At 34.7% G+C, this 18055-nt stretch overlaps 1 protein-coding gene and 1 long non-coding RNA gene across 3 annotated transcripts in view; one reads left to right on the forward strand and one right to left on the reverse strand.

Annotated features, from left to right (window-relative positions):
• The window catches only part of LOC138691741 (zinc finger protein 665-like), a 43746-nt gene extending 36852 nt beyond the window's left edge, over window positions 1-6894 (reverse strand). For both annotated transcript variants that reach the window (XM_069814061.1, XM_069814060.1), the window contains exons 1-2: window positions 6701-6894; window positions 5368-5456 (exon numbers count right to left, since the gene is read on the reverse strand). In XM_069814061.1, the coding sequence (XP_069670162.1) occupies window positions 5368-5451 (84 nt within the window). In that variant the 5' untranslated portion in view covers window positions 5452-5456; window positions 6701-6894. The remainder of the gene's footprint in view (window positions 1-5367; window positions 5457-6700) is intronic.
• The window catches only part of LOC138691745 (uncharacterized), a 400261-nt gene that overhangs the window by 64485 nt on the left and 317721 nt on the right, over window positions 1-18055 (forward strand). The gene's annotated exons all lie outside the window — the stretch shown is intronic.

Genomic DNA, 18055 nt, shown 5'->3' on the forward strand with positions numbered 1-18055 from the left:
ATAATAATAATAATAATTCTTTATCTCTACTAATAATAAATCTGTAGCCGAAATTTTTCTGGTAATTTTCGATTTTCCAAAAATAATTGGTCCTAACATATATAATTAACGACCCTGAAACCGAAAATCGCATTTTTGAAATTTTTGTTTGCATGTCTGTCTGTATGTTTGTTACCTTTTCACGCGATAATGGCTGAACCGATTTATATGAAAATTGGAATATAAATTAAGTTCGTTGTAACCTAGATTTTAGGCTATATGACATTCAAAATACTTTATTTAAAAGGGGGGTTATAAGGGGGCCTGAATTAAATAAATCGAAATATCTCGCTTATTATTGATTTTTTGTGAAAAATGTTACATAACAAAAGTTTCTTTGAAAATGATTTCCGGTAAGTTTTATTCTTTACAAAATTTTGATAGGACTGATATTTAATGAGATAAATGAGTTTTAAAATTAAAATAACGCATCTAAGACGGTGCAATGAATTAAGAACAAATGACTTCGTCTATAAGGGGCCTTGGACATCAACAATCGAAAGCTATTAAACACAGCCTACAGAGAATGTTTGTGTGTTTGTATGAAGTAATATCAGAAGCTAAATTAACCGATTTGTATAATTAATTATTATTTCACCATTGGAAAGTGTAGTTTCTCTAGATGGACATAATGCTATAATGTTATTACAGTAACGTCTGAGTAAATCGAGGACAGGTAAGATTAAAATAGCTTCTTATGCACAGAAAATTTGATAGGCTATTTTGTACATTCGTTTTCTGTATTTCTTAAAATAATATTTATGTACACTCATTTTAATCTCAGAGAATTAAGGAACAACGAGAGTGTACTGATTTAGTATGCAGTAATAGTACATTAGCTTAGCAATCCATTATTTTACAATTCAAAATTTAACTATGCTCAATTGAATCGTGTTAAAATACATAAAATATATATGCAATAAATGCAATGCAAAAAAATTGGGTAATGAGCGAAGCAGATTATCTTGCGCTGTTGTAAAAGTTGTTCCCTGGATCAAACGTCCTATTTTAATTATGTAATTACTTTATATTTATTTCTAACAGGTGCAGTGGAGCGCATGGGTACGGCTAGTTTAATAATAATTCTTTATTTATACTAACAGAGTTAAGGTCATATGGCCTTCTCTTACACTCTACCAGGTCACAAAGTATACAAGCAGTAAAATTTAACAAAAAGTTAAAGAACAGAATACTAACATATTACAAAGAGAAATAATAATAGAATAATACATCGACACTAAACAACATTAAAATAATACCATAATAAAAAAAGAAAGTAAAATACATTGGAATATAGTGAAAGCAACTCATTTAGTACAAATGGTTAATAGGGAAAAACGTAAGGAAGAATATATCAAAATGGAATGTAATAAAATAATAAAAAAAAGAAAAGAAATACGAAAATTAAATAAAATTTACGATAAAAAGCTATGATCGGCTGATAAAGAGAACAAAAAGGGGAAAGGAAGGAAAGAAATATATAGCCTGTATTTTTACAAAACTATCGCAGAGGAAAGGGCTTATAACTGAAAGGAATCCAATTCAAAAAGTGCAATTTTAATTTATTTTTGAAACTAGACAATGTCCGACAGTCTCTGACATGTTGTGGTAGAGAGTTCCAGAGATGAGTTGCAGAGACGGTGTAAGATGAAGAGTAGAAGGATGTTCTAAGTCTAGGAATGGAGAGTGTGATATGGTATTGTGAGCAAGTATATGCACTTCGTCACGAAAAACTGTAACCATTTTTAATGTCTCTCCACTCTATTATTAAGCCCTGATATCAACGAGCCGCACGTGACGAGAGAGACAATAATTTGTACGAATTGGGAAGTAACGCAGCATGTAAAAAATAATATTGTGTTGTCCAAGTACATATTGGCTTACTTTTTTAATTCCTCATACAAATATATTTCACTTCTAAATTACTTATGAAGTTATTACAAAAAATATATGCAGGGGGAAGTGAAATATGTTTTAAAATGATTAACTGTATTAGAATCAATTTCTGTTGTAAGATTAATCGATCAAAAATATTTAATCGAATAATCGAGTAGATTAAAATTAATCGGTTGTAGTTGATATTAATTATTATTTTGTTTATACAAACTCATATTAAAAATTCCGACAATATTTCTCTTTCGGTAATTGCTTCTTTACAGACCCAATAGTACTGTTATTTTCTAACTCTAAACCAGGTAGCGTAGGGAAAATCTGTGCACAAACACTTCAGAAAGAGATGGAGATATGAGAACAGTGACCTAGTCTAGCTCTATTGAAAGATTAAACACAATGCGAAACCCTTATTACGTTTTATGGTTTTCCAAGAAAACTTCCACCTTGTTGTCAGCTCATTTTCCTAGCATATGAAATACATACCTTTCTGGGATTCGTCCCCTCATCCCTTATAAAATAGCCATATCTTATGCTTATGCTTATTAAGCATTTTCTTACTGCGCAGAGTAGGTTTAATTTGTACTTAATCAATAAAAGAAATGCTTCTCTCTTCTTAACTTGTATAGCTTTTAATTATCAGTTAATCTTTTAGTACTTTGATTTTTATTGTATCTGTAAATTTAATATTAATTGTAATTATAATTGTAATTGTATTCTTAATATTGTAGTTGTAATCCCCTGGTAGAGAGGAAGAGAAGGCCTGATGGCCTTATCTCTACCAGAATGTGTGCAAGTGAGAGTGTAACTACCTTCTTCCCTTTCTAAAATCTGGTAATTCGATTACAATAGGGGCCAGTCTTCTTCTGTTTCGACCACTGTAGTTTTGCGTTTGCAGTTTCTGGTACCGAGTTTGTATATGAAGGTTATGTGTTTAGTTTGATGAAGGAAAAAAAAAATCAGTATTCTGTGGTTTGTGAAAAGTGTAAAGTCCATTATGTCATATGAGAATTTGAGAGGTAAACTCGGTTAAACGTTTGGATTTAAACTGAACGATCCTGGAGAAGTGTTTGACAGAAAAAAAGTTTTTTCGTGTTTAGTGATGCAGGAAACATCGTTACTAAACGTAGAGCGGCACTTAATTCGAAGCATGTGAATACACTCACATGTTTAAAACCATGGATGAAGCAGTATAAACTATGTGAGTTTTCATACTTTCTTTTATTTATGTTTGCCTCAAAAATTCCAGGAGAAATTGAAACAATAAATTAGGAGCCTTATAATAAATATGTTGGTAAGTACTTAAAATAGTTGTTTTGTAATATAACCATACAATATATACAGATATACAACATTTAATACTTGTGCTTATCACCGAACACAAGTTAAATTTAACAATAATTGTGAATTATAGTATATTAAAACATTTTTTAACTCCATCAAAACTAGATTAATCGATGATTAAATATTTTGATCCATCAAGAGCACTATAAATAACAATAACAATAATTGAGTGGAGGTTCAATTACCTACGACCTCTTGACATCTTTCCTTATATTACGAGAGCAATAAAAGTTCGTGTGGACGCTATTTGCTCTGTAAAGATAGGCACTCACTTAACGGAAAAAATTCGACCGTTGCATTCGGATTATTATTATTGTATCACTCATTTGTCCGCATTTCCGAATTAATAATCAAATAGTGTTGTACTTTACCGATAGAGAGCATTATTTCATTGTAATGTTCTGCGAGCTGAATCTGGAAATCAAATAACTAGTTCTGTAAGATAAATAAATTATGAAGGGAATAACAGGTTAATTTAATGTTTTCCAAATGTCACCCCATATGTTCCCTGTCTATATTACATTGCTATAATTCTAATTTCATAAAGTATTTCTTCTGCAAATGGCTAGTACATGACCAATGGAGTCAATGACTACAAACAACGAAAACAGTACAATAAGAAAATTGCAGCTAACTCAAATAACACATCGTCATCCTGCTACCCAGTAACGGTCAACTTCAGAGGAGTTGAGGGCTGGACACTTTTCCAGGTGATGACGGTCCATCTCTTCATTAAGACTGCAGAGCATACAGTTTGGTGATTGCATTATCCCAATTCTCTTCATACTGCTTAATTTAATAAAATAGCTTCTCATCATCCATTTCATTATAACTTCAATATTACCGCGATTGGACGCCTTGCAATCGATATATTTCCTATGACATTCTTTATTTCGATCTTGGACTGTACGGAAATCCGTTCAGAAATCTCTGGCAAGAATTCTGAATGAAATCTGGTCATGTGGACAGAGGCGATATAGCCAAGTCGGCAATGTTCTATTTAAAATAGTGCAAAGAATAAAAATCCGAACGTCGCAATCGAATTTTTTCCGTTAAGTAGACGTCTATCTTTATTCATCAAATAGTGTTGTAATTGACCACTAGAGCGCATTATTTCATTGTAGTGTTCTGAACTGAACCTCGAAATAAAATGAATAGCTCTGTAATTTAAACTACGAAGGACATATGTGTTTAATTAAGTATTTTCCCAATCTCATCGCATATGTTCTTTCTCCATATAGCATTGCTATAATTCTAATTTCATAAATTATATAGTTCTTCATAATGTTGGACTTAATAAAATAATCTTCGCGCCATCCGTTTAATTATACCTTCAATATTACCACAGTCTAGTATATACAGTCACGAAAGTCAATAAGTAGCGAATATGCATCCATAGATAGTTGCTAACCACTAGGATCGCTACTATCGCCTCATTACAGACAATGCGAAATAGTACTGGCACAGTCTATTGTTCCTAGTACCCTCAACAACTCAAGCTTCGTGACTGTATATACTAGACTGTGATATTACAACGACTGCAGGCCTTGCAATCTATATAATTTGCAATGATATAGTTAGACCATGCAGAAATCTGTTTAGAATTCTCTAGCCAGAATTCAGCATGGAATCCAGTCATGTGGATAGAGGTGATTTGGACAAATGTGCAACGCTCTATTTAAAATAATACTCAGAATAAAAATCGGAATGTGCGATACGAATATGTTCTGGTAAGTGACTGCCTACATTAACTTAAAGCTAGAGCAACGTAAGAAACAAACGAGTGCTAGTGTCCTTATCGGGGAAGAAATATCATGTATGATACCGAATCCACCAAGCATTCTGAAGAATTTCAGCAGCTACGATAGGTAACAAGGTTCGGTTCTGCAAACCTGATTATCACGATAACAATGTGGTATCCCTGTACTGGTTAGAAGTTAATGCAGCTACGATAAGATATGCCGAGGTGAGGCCAATAGGTGGCAGGTCGGCTGAGGCACCCAGGGTTATTCTAGGATGCTTTTAACATTGGTATAAACAAGGTATGCATTTAAAAAATAAACAGTAATTTGCTATTACTCTCAATATAGCTACCTCAAATAAAGTTTTCTCTTCTTCTATATTACATCTTTCTATTGCCAGAGGGTCGATATCACGTTCCGTTTTGATCAGGTCCATTACGACTGAAAAAGAAAATAATAACAAACTTAAATAGACATGCAATATATATAATCTAGCTATTTGACCATACTTGCTAGAATGTGTAATAATAATTCCACATCTCCATAGTACACACAAACAAATGAGTACAGTTAAACAGTTAAGTTTCTATTCTGGGCAGGACATGAGTAACTGGCCACTGAACGAATATTAAATACTTTTATCACTGCCAATGTGACGTTATAAATGAATGAATGAATTTTCAACACTTTTATCACAAACATAACACATTTCAATTTTTACTGCACTATATATATGGAATTATCACTGCATTAACACATTGTTTCATTCACAAAACACACGCTTAACGAACTAAATGTAATTATGACGAATGGAGACAAAACACGTTCGCCATCACTTCTTGCATTAGATGGTTCTCGACACGTATACCAAGGCGGGCAGGATTTGCATGCGAAATGATACTAAACTTGAGGAATGTTACTACATGTGTGCAGTATTATGTGACAGGTGTATTAAATGTAAATGTATATTATGTGACAGGCTAGGATAGGTTTGATTAGGTGTGTAGTATTATTACTATGTTGTTGACACTGAAACCCAGTCACATGATGGAAATATGGCCGTATTCTTCATTCACGCACGACGATTTTCGTATATAGGTAAGGTACATATTTTGGGGTGGGTTGGGTGGGCATACAGCTCTCCCAGTGACCATATCAATAAAATATATCCAAGGCATTGCAGAAAATTTCTATACTGGCTGGGCATAAGTAACCTTCTAGATCATATATGTAACAGATTGCTCATCCCTATGTTAAAATCGGCAGCACTTTAAGAGAACCGCCAGGATCGCCACCCGTCCGCCGTAAACGAACACGGGATGGCAGTTCAGTCGCTAATGCAATTCAAATGGGAGTTACAACGTGACTCCTTATGTAACTTTTAGTTGGCAGCATAGTGAAGTTGTTACCGTCAAAACTTATAAGGCCGAGCAATCTGGGTATATATTTATGATCTAGGGTAACCTTAAGCTGTAATTTTTATATAAGAGTGCAAAAACTTAAATAAATTGCTCCACAATAAGGAGACATACAACACAAAGGAGCGCCGATTGCAGTGAAGGTGCAAAGTGTGTGGATTCTGTACATGCCAGTAATTTTATCTTTATTTAGGCCAAAGTCCTTTTGTGAAGAATAAATCATGCAACTATATAGGCTAGAATTCAAATGTAACAATATATGCTTACCTTTGAATATAATGAATTATATAACTCCTTCAGTTGACACTATACAGTATTACCCACGTCCAATATTAATAGAAAATAAAAACCAAAGTTGCAACTTTATTTAACAGCATCTGTCAGACTAGTATGATCAAGGAAGCCGTGGTAAACGTATACGAAAAACATGGGACATAGAGAACGAAGACAGGACAATGAAACTTTATAACAATATTTTATGCTACCATTGCTTACAACATAACAAAAGGCATAGAGTAGACATAAGCCAAGGCCTTAAAGTCCAAGATCAAATAAAATACAGCTACACTTCAGAATACCGTGTAAGTACTTATGTACAAAGACTCTGCAAATTAAAAATAATTGAAATACATGTTATCATTGATGCACAAGGCTGCATAAATAAGTGCATAAAAGTGATATATGTCCCCTGAACCATAAATAATTCAACAAAGCAATAACGACATACGTACTTATCAGGTATTCTGAAGTCTTCCCTGAAGTGCTTCATATAATTAACGTCATCAACAGTATTCTTTTTTACTTATAGTGGAACTTTATTTGATGGAATTATAACCCTCAAATGGATCTTCATTTCCATAAAGGATGGTAGAATTATTATAACAGTGAAAATAAAACGCTATGCAATAAATAAAAATTACCGTTACGAAAAAAAAAATTGTAACATAGCCTATTCATAATATAAAATAGACCTTCAGCAATAATGAAACTTGTGTTAATTACAAAACAGAAAATATTTAGCCTAGGCGTAAAAAGTGTACAAGTGCTCTCAGGAGGAATGAATATCTACAATTTATGAATTTAGAAAATGTGTCGCAGAAAAGTGAAGCTGCAAGTGGTCTGAATGGTTGGCTTTGCCACTGGTGGCAGCACAGGCAAAAATCATCCTGCTGTCGAAAAAGTTATCAGTGTGCCCAAATGTAGTAGACTTCAAAAAATAATTTTAGAAGTTTACATTTGTACATATTCACAGAAATTTCGAAATAAATTTCATTCATTTTTTCCATAAGATTTTGCGTAACTTTAATGTTTCCTAAGATTGTAATAACACCTAGAAATTAAAATATCACAGCTTTCTCAAAATTAGCATAGAAATACGGTATGACATACCACTGTAAGTGGTTTACCGAAATTAAAATTAGATGAGCATAATTAAAATATATGCTGTGAGACCTACAATATAACTGATCATAATATATCAGGCGTTTCAACCAAAAAAATTTATGAGGAGTACTCTATCAACCTCATAGAGTTCACCTGGGGTAAAATCTGATCAACGTTTATATTAACTACATGTACTTACAGATGCAGAACAAATTTAACGACTTCTTTAGTAGTAGAGCCATATGCTAATAGTAATAGAAATAAAAGTTCAATATAGCCTGCAATGTATATTCCAACATAATGTTACATTACATAATATTAATAGAAAATTAACTTTTGTAGTGTGTTATTACAGATAAAAATAAAGCAACTTGCTTTCAGACTTGTCTTTATAAAATAAATATTGTATGTTATAATAAAATATCATTAGGCACTACTTACATTTGTCAGAATTAGCATCTTTATTAAAATATAAGCGTTTGTGAATATATATGAACTTAAACTGTATATAATTCACATTTTCAAACATTATAAATTGTCATGAAACATAATAAAACGTATGTGTATGATCCCTTAACGTATTTCTGATTGCCCCATATTCATAAAGTACACAACCATTATCCTAGCATATTGTAGCGGAATTTTGGAAGCTCCGTAGTGGAATTGGTGTTTCTGGAGTTGGCCATACTACAAGTTGCCAAAAGGCAATAAGACAATAAGAGCAATGTTTGATTTTTGCCCCTATATTCGGATGCGGAAGGAAATAAGTGTAAAATGTTATTTAAGTCGATTATCTTACTTGCAGAATTATATAATGACTCTACAAACAAATAAATGATGGACGTCACCATACTTAGTAATAGGGCAATGATTCAGTGTATAGTCTATATTTAATTCTCTTAATACATAAATTTACAGAGATGCAAGGACAACATATTATGTAATTACAAAACTCAAGAATACTAACACATAAACAATGCATGTTAGTGTACCCTAATTACTCTTTCACATGTTAGAAGCATTTATTATACCCAGTGTCACCATAATACTGTTGGAAACATGTGGCATATACTGTACATCCTGTTTTCACGGTATTAAACCCACTGTTTGTCTTAATCCACTGCAAAAGCAGCTTGCAATGTCTGCAAAACTTTACACTTGCAAAATATCGACGTCAGAATGCATAGTGAGGATCTTGACCTCATCGTCGAAATACTGAGCATGTCTTCACTGCAGCTGAACAAGCAGAGGGAACTGAAGTGAGAACGTCTTCTGCAGAAGAATGACAACTGTCATCACAGGAATATTTTCACAGATGAAAAAATTTAACCACTGAAGTGTTTTAGCCGGGAGGACGATAAGTATTATGAGCCAAATTCACGGGAAGCTCGTGAGAGAAGTCGAAAAATTGAAAAAGGCCACCACCACACTTTACTGATGGCATGCAGGGGTGCGAGTTATACTGGTGCAACTCAGGTGTATATTTGTGAAAAATGTGTTTACAGCAAGAGTCAAAGTTTATTAACAAACTGTGTTGAAGTCTCCCTTGAAAAATATTTATTTATTTATTCGAATGACAGGTACATAGGTAACTTATTTCTAAACACAACCTCAAGATTAAAACAATACAACTTGATAGAACTTAAAATTAAATCTAATAAAGTAACTAAACAAAATCATTAAAGAACTAAAAACTAAACAGAGGCATGAGGCTTCTCGCTTCCCAGTATCTGGCACATTGTCAGTGATTTTAGAGCTGGGCAGCATTGGAGATTATCCTTATTCATCGCTTCTTGAAGGCCACAAAGGGTACAGGTTGGATGTTGATAGCTACCGAAACAGTGGAGATGATGCACCAAGCAGTCATGACCAGTTCCAAGGCGGAAATGCGCGACTGCCAATCTCCTTGGTCTGTTAGGTATTCCTAGAAGGTCCCTTCTTCAGTGTTTGCCATATGTTTTTTTCTGCAATCTGTTGGGATTGGATGTTATGGGCAACTTCTTTCATGTACAATTTTATTATCTGGAAAGGTGTTGGTTTAGGAGATGTTTGTAAAATTTTACTACCTTTTTTTGCCAAGTCTTCGCCTGCTCATTTCCAAATAAGTTGCAGTGCCCGGGGACCGACTGCAGTACCATGATTTTGTGTTTTGCTTGTAATAGTTGTATGGCATTTAGACAGTCTTGGATTGATGAAGGCTCCGGGTCTGAGGAACTTACAGTTCTATGGCTGCTTTGGAGTCGCACAGAATGGCGACATTTTTAAATTTAATTTGATGACATATCAGCTGAGTTAAGGCTACCCTGATAGCTTCAATTTCAGTCATAAGCTGACCTATGTGTGCCAACCGCTGTATAGAAAGCAAAGATATCGCTGTATACACCAGCACCAACATTAATATCATACTCCAATTTGGATCTGTCTGTATAGACATGAAACCAATCAGTTTCTGGATAATTGAGGTTAACAGTCTCAAGTGCCTGGGATCTTAATATATCTACTGGTGTTTCTTTTTTACAAACAGCATATCCCAAATCTACGGAGAATAAGATGGAGTTAGAAAGTATTGGATTTAAAAATTGAGGAAGAGGTTCTGGAGTATTAAAAGTCTGATATAATTCCCTGAATTCCATGATTTTTTTGTAAATCCATGCTGTATTTTCAACCTTCTTTCGACAATATGATAGGATTCCCAGAATTGGTCTCCTGAAATTCTCAATAAGTTTTTGTGTAGAATTAGTGCCTTCCGTCATTAACTGTAATGTGTAGACTTTATGAAACGAGCGCTGAGTGACTTCCGCCTATTTTGGAATTGACACCGACACACTTGAACTGCCAACGTAGAAAACAAAAAAAGTCACTACCTGTTCAAGAGCACCATACTCAATCGCATTCACCGTCATCTTGACTAGGATAATAAAAGCCTAAACTAAACTAACCTAACCTAACGTGTCACTAAAATCCTAACTTTTCACAGATTTGCCTATACAAAGCATAACAAAACCCTAAACTACCGTAACCTAACCTGTCGCAGATTAGTACGTAAGACATAATAAAAGTCTAAACTAACCTAACCTGTCATAACACTCCATTTTCTTTCCTCTACACACTTCCCTGAGGTATGAAAATGGCCGAATTTCTATCCCTCTGGAACACTGCAAACTAGCGTGAAATGTTCTTATTGTCTCCTATGTTGGCACGACATGTGAGACGGCTGAAGATGCATATCCGCAATAGGAAAAGAATTCATTCAACGTTCGTTTAACCCTGATTGATTAAAACAGAATTATGGTTACAGTCGAATCTAAAGTTTATGTTGACATGTAAATTAGAGGTAAAAATTGCAACTTACCTCTCCCACAATTGTAAACCTACGAAACTATGAACCGAAGGAGTACACATTACAGACTCCGCTTGGACTCTCGGGAAGAAAGAGGTCAATGTAGCCGTGTTTGTGATCTGTGGCAGTGAATGTGTAGACAAAATGGATCTCGCCGCTCCAGGAATGCACTGTCACAAAGCCACAAAGCTTATTAAGAGACGATAAAAAATGGAGTTCAATGTAGCACATAAATCCATATCCCAATTTTTCATAATTTAGAATGCGAACCACTTGCTTTATCAAATCTAAAATAATAGGGATATGAAAAATTAAAAAGAAAGTCCAAATTTATTTACAAATTCAATCAGTTAAATCCCATGTCTCACACTGGACCAAAGGGCCGAAACAAATGTTTCCATCTTCCTCTATTTTTTATACAGAAACCTTAAATCTGCCCAGGATCCTAGCCTCTCATATCAGTTCCTCTATTCTTCTTTTCCAAGTCTTCCGAGGTACAGGTATGCCTCTGTGAGGACTACCTTGAGGATTCTGAGAACTTCCAGCTCCTTGCATTCTCATTTCTCAGGCTATATCCTATCCAATTCCATTTTCTACGCTTTACTTGAAGAACTACTAGGCCTGCTTCCTCCGTAGGTTTTATTGCTGATGGTCTCCCTCCAATAAATCTGGATAAATCTATGGAGACAGTGATTACGCCTAATATAACCAAGATTATGCAGACTTCCAGCCAATTTTGTAAATAACTGATATTTTAGTGGTTTCATCTGCCTTGAATAGTAAGTATTGATTTAAAGTTGTCCTTTCATGGATTATTTTAGTACCGTAGTTTAATCATAGTAACTATGAAATTTGTAAATTAAAGAAGAGCACTGGTAGAACTGGGCCAGTATGGAATACCGGAAGTAAAATATAAGGCCAAAAAGCATACTGGCAGTGATCACTTAAAACTGACAGTAATTTAATGAAGCTGAACACGTAATAAATTACGCTAACCAATAATGTCATCATACTCTGTACTTTCTGTTAGACATTCCTGCAGTAGTGAACAAAGCTGGCGGCGAAATGTGGCTGACATCTTTCAAAACAAAATTGATACCAGTATCACAGTCTAGTATATACAGTCACGAAGCTCAATACGTAGTAAATATCAGTGGTGTAGCATGAAATTTTGAGCAGGGGAAGCTAACTCAAGTTGTCTTTATGCAACATGAGAAAACGTATTACAAAAATACGACCTTAAAATAAATAGTAGTCAATTTCAAGTCAGCAGTCAAAGTTGGTTGGAACATCTAAGTAACACCAATAAGGCATGACTTCAAATGATACGTAGTAAAATATGATTTCACGGTTTACACATATCTCTTAACAAATAGACACGTAAATGCTAACATTAGCTCACTCCCTGTCATACTTAGAGAAATCACAATATTAACGGTCAATAGATACAGTATTAGTATCATTACGTAAGTATGCGTCTGTCTTTTGGTTGTGTCCTTCATTGACAGCAAGGGAGTCGGTCATTTGTTTTTTAAATCACACTTTTGTTTGTAAGTCAGTCTTGATAATACAATTGTCCTAAAAAAAATTCAAGTAAATTAGTGTCAGGAACTGTTATTTCGCTCATTATTTATTATATCAGCCACAATGCACACTAACACTTCAACTGAACACAACTGACGAAAAGGGATAACTCGGAAACTACTTATTTTAAATTTTAAAGCTAGCTTCTTGGCTTCTTGCGAGCCTTAGGGTAGTTTAGTTACAAAGGGATGGAAAATCTGCGGGGTGGATTACACAGAAGAAACCAGTCTGCTTGGAAGCTAGTGTGTGCAGGCTTCTTGTTTACTGCTGCATCACAAATCATCCTGAGCTGCCGCATCACAATATTTAACGAGTAAATATAAATTCTATTAAAATTAATAAATAATTTTCTCCATAAACTGCAGGTTTATTATGAAATTATTATTAACTGGGGAAGCTAAGCTTTTTAGCTTACATTGACGCTACGCCACTGGTAAATATGCATACATCAGATAGTTGCTCACCACTACGATCGCTAATATCGCCTCATTACAGACAATGCAAAATAGTATGGCGCAGTCTATTGTTTCTAGCACCCTCAAAACTCAATCTTCGTGACTGTATATAGTAGACTGTGCCAGTATCAAGAATCATACCAACCTCTGTTATACACCGAACTACCTAAGATAGCAGGAAAATATATGAAGTGTTCAGGGCCATAGTGGGCCAAGCGCCATTTATTAAAAACAGAGACAGCAAGGGTTAAAGTTAAGTGAAATGAAGTTTGACATACGGTATCATTTAGTTTTATTGTACGGTATACTTTGCATCACTTGCTATAGTCGCGATGCTGTTATTCCCGTCGTGACTCACCCTAGTTGCTTGCGTCTTAGGAAGTGAAGGCTCTATAAAGTCTAGGTAGGTAGTATCGTTCGCCATTTTTGTTCTTTTGTTGCCGAGCTACCAGACGAGTAATCTATTTGCTACACTGTTGAACATTATCATGTTGTTGCTCCTATCATAATAAATCAGACTGTAATTCAGCAAATAATTGAGTGGCAAATAACGTCCTCGTGTGGTTGTGCGAACGCCAACGAAAGAGCCAAAATGGCGGGCGATTATATTAAGTATTTATCGAGCCTTAGGAAATGCATGACGTCTTCACCAGCGAATCACAAGAAGCACACGTTTAAATGTAGCCGACCTGTAACGTGATTGGCTGCTGAAAATTAGAGCGACGGGACTATGCCCGTGTCTCAAAGCTACATTTTCAGCTGAAGTGAACTAAATTGTTGACTAAATAGCCGGATGTGACGTCTGAAGTTATGATCCAAAGCTACATAGTCCATAGCAATCAAGTCCGTAGTAGCTAGTCAACGAAAATGCTTGCTTGATTGTTGACTTGTTCACTAAACAAACATGGATACCTCATCAGCAAATGGGGTTATGAAATCTGAAAATGCTTTGGAAGTAAAATAATGTAAATATAATTTAGAATAACACGTTAACTTTGAACACTGATATTGTTAGTACCTTCTGTAGAATGTTTTAATCATTACTGTAATATATTACGCCCTTATCTTTTCCATATAACTCGTAATGAAACTGCATTAGGACACTGCCTTCTTAATTTAGTGCTGCACCGTAATGTCATGGTTTTTAGAAAAATAATCTATGAAGAAGGCCATGTTTCAAGCATACATGTCCAAAGCTCCCTAGTGTGTAGTTCACAAGTCATCTAGTTGCTAGTCACTAGTGTGTAGTATGGACTTGAGCTTTGAGACACGGCATATATGTTTCCATTGATTTATGGAAGTAACTTCATTTTAACCCTTGTTTCTACGGTTCTGAATCCTTCATATACAGTATTAAAACTAACGAAACGCATACCAATAATGATGGAGAAAGTACTGTAGGTGCATAGCAGAACATGTCATCTATGCTCGAGTAATATTAATGAGATTTTGATGGGAAAAAACTCAGTACAATTATCAAGCCATCAGTATGTTATTTACAAACAGAGGAGGAAAGCGATTAGAAGAGCACCTCAAACAAAAAATTAATAATGTTTCATTAACATTAATGATATTCAAACTTTCTTCACCAAGGCTTTTAGCATCCTTACTCTCTCAGCCAATGTGCACGTTGCATCCACTGGTGATTCCTTTATGCACTCTATGCATTGACCAAGCAACCAACGTCAACAATCACAAAAGTAGCAGTTTGTATGACCCCCACGTATGAGGAAAAAACTGTAAGATAAAGAATTAGATGAGTGGGCTAACATAGCTCAGAAAGGCATTGACGTAGAGCTAGCTATACACCAAGTTTACTCAGGTAAATTCCTGCGAACGACATCATGAAGGACTGACCTCTATCAAATAATGCAAAGGAATTAATTAATGTTTTCCATACGAAACCTTCTGGGCAGGACACAGAACATTCTCTAACAGCATGCCGCACATCCTGCAACCCTTGCACATGTCCTCACCGGATGTATTATATAACTCAACGTCACCATAAAATTCGTTCGATGATTGTCGAACAGTTCAGGTCATTTAATTAACAAGTGTTCAAAGAAGTACACGGACTCGCAGACAATGGCAGTGCAAGAAGAATAGACATAATTCCTATCACATCAAATAGTAACAATCGTCAGATTATGGATTCCACTGTTAGATTGAAAACCCAGAGAGCTAACCTAAAGAAATAAATGTGGAAAAAATCAAGTAGGCTATGTACTTAATGTTCCACAATTTATGCACAATTACAGTCTACAACGAATGGAAATAAGGAAATAAGAGGCTTTACGTTTGAAACACGTGGCACTATTCCTGGTTTCTTCTTCCGAACTGGCAACGATTCAGACTATGGTGGAAGACAATTGACTATATTACTCTGCAGCTTTGTCAGTTATTAGGTACACACAAGATGCCTTTCTTGGAAATAATGAAACCACGTTTTTTGCAGGCTTCTATGATTTTCACCTGATTGTACTTGGCATCGGAAAGGGTTACAATAGAGCTGGGGACGGAGCGAGTAGAACTGTTGAGTTACTCGGTTCTATCAGTTTATGTGCTTGGCAATGGAGCACCGAAGTTACTTAGTTAACCGTAGCCGTCACCGGTAAGTTCAAACGTTGAAACAGAGTTCACGTGTTTTACTTAATTCTAGTAGACAACAACGTAGGTACTGTTGTATTTAAATATTTTCTGCTGCAGGACAAATTATTTCCTTATCCCCAAGGCGGGCTGAAAGGCCTCTAGTATTGAAGAGGAGTTCATCCTATTATATGACCTGTCAAGTGAGCCTAAGATATTACTGTACATAATAATAATAATAATAATAATAATAATAATAATAATAATAATAATAATAATAATAATAATAATAATCATAATCATAATAAATTACCAAATTTACACAAATTCTAGGAATAATAAACAATACATTAAAAGCTAAATTAGTACAAAAATCTACAAGAATAAAAATATATAATACACTAGCATTACCCACCCTTCTATACGGAAGCGAGATTTGGACATTAAAGAAAACAGACATGAACAGAATCAAAGCAACGGAAATGAAATTTTTCAGGAGAACAGCAGGATATACTCTTTTAGACCGAAAAAGGAATGAAGAAATTTTAGAACAATTAGAAGTAGAGTCAGTAGAAGAAAAAATCACCAGATACAAATTCAATTGGCTAGATCATGTAAGAAGAATGGAAAATTCAAGAATCCCAAAAATTATGATGCAATATAAACCTAGAGGACATCGTCGACCAGGAAGACCGTTAAGAAGACTGCTAGATGGGGCCGAAACAGGTCTACAGAGGCCTAATTCGTGAAGGATGATGATGATGATGATGATGATGATGATGATAATAATAATAATAATAATAATAATAATAATAATAATAATAACAGTAATAACAATAACAATAATAACAACAACAATAATAATAATAATAATAATAATAATAATCATCATCATCATATTAGAGTGTTTGATTAAAATTAAAATATGTTAAAAAAGGAAGTGCATTATATTTTTCTTCTATTTGTGTTTATTGGATTTGTGTTACCTCATCAGTCATCATTGTATTTATATTTATTTGTACGAATTGTTACCTAGTTACTTTAATTTATCAATAATATTACTTTTCACCAAAGAGAACATGGTTGTATTGAAGGCTAGTAATATTATAATATAAATAAACATTATGTTCTGCAGTTTAAGATCCTATGTTTTCTTCATGGAGCCCGTTTCTATCTTCATTTTTATTTAGCTGCAGCGTTTAACGTTTACCTCACATGTTAATTTATTAGCTGTTAGTATTATAAATTATTTTATCAATTTTATTTCGTCTGTCATATATATCGACACTGGAAGTTAAATAGGCCTTTCGTACAAAATAACTCCTCAAATAGTTGTAATCACGCAAATAAAATTTGCAACCACCAGTTTGCAACGAAGAGAAGCACTTTTTTCTCGTCAATTGGCAAAGCGAAAGCGCTTTACTACAACGCTTTTAAAACACGCTCGGTTTCAATTTCAAAGTACGTTCTAAAATCGACTCAATCTATCTAAATTTTAAATCTGCCGCCACAAATTTGTACTCGGTACTGTACTCGGATCAACCGAGTAATGACGTCACAGTAACTGCTCCGAACTGAACCGCTCCGTCCCCAGCCCTAGGTTACAATGTATCCCTACCAAAAGGGCTTCATTTTCTTGGGCATTGCTACTGTGATACACCGTGCACTCTGATTATGAAATCACTCACTACTGGCCTGTCACCTCCCGCCGCAATTCAGCTGTCGGTGTGATTCCTGACACACATGATGTCATTCAAATTCATTATCAGAGATCATAAACAACCCTGTATTTATGAAAACTGTGTTAACAGCTATAGTCAAACAGTGTCAAGAAACTGTGCTGGAGCATCGATTGAAAAATATGAGCTATAACATACTTAGAAATGAACTGTGGGCTTCACTACAATTTTCTGCACCAGCTCACAACGCTAAAATCTACGCAGAGGTACCATCGACTCTATGATGCAAATTCCATACTAACAAGTGAAGGGTCTTGTGCCATGTCCTCCCCAATCTCAAAACATTGCACTTGACTATGTGTCTAGTGCTTGAGGGCATTCTGTGCAATTAAAGCCACTTCAATGTGAAAAAGTGAAGGAATGCTTGGAGGGGTAATGATAGAGTTTCCAATTGAAAATATCTGTATTGCAATCGCTGACAGGTAGAAAGTTTTCAGGCATGTGCGTAAATAAGGAGGAGAATTTGGATAAATGACGGAAGTAATATGTTTAATAATAATAATAATAATAATAATAATAATAATAATAATAATAA

The sequence above is a fragment of the Periplaneta americana genome, chromosome 16 (genome assembly GCF_040183065.1).
Source record: "Periplaneta americana isolate PAMFEO1 chromosome 16, P.americana_PAMFEO1_priV1, whole genome shotgun sequence".
Taxonomy (NCBI): domain Eukaryota; kingdom Metazoa; phylum Arthropoda; class Insecta; order Blattodea; family Blattidae; genus Periplaneta; species Periplaneta americana.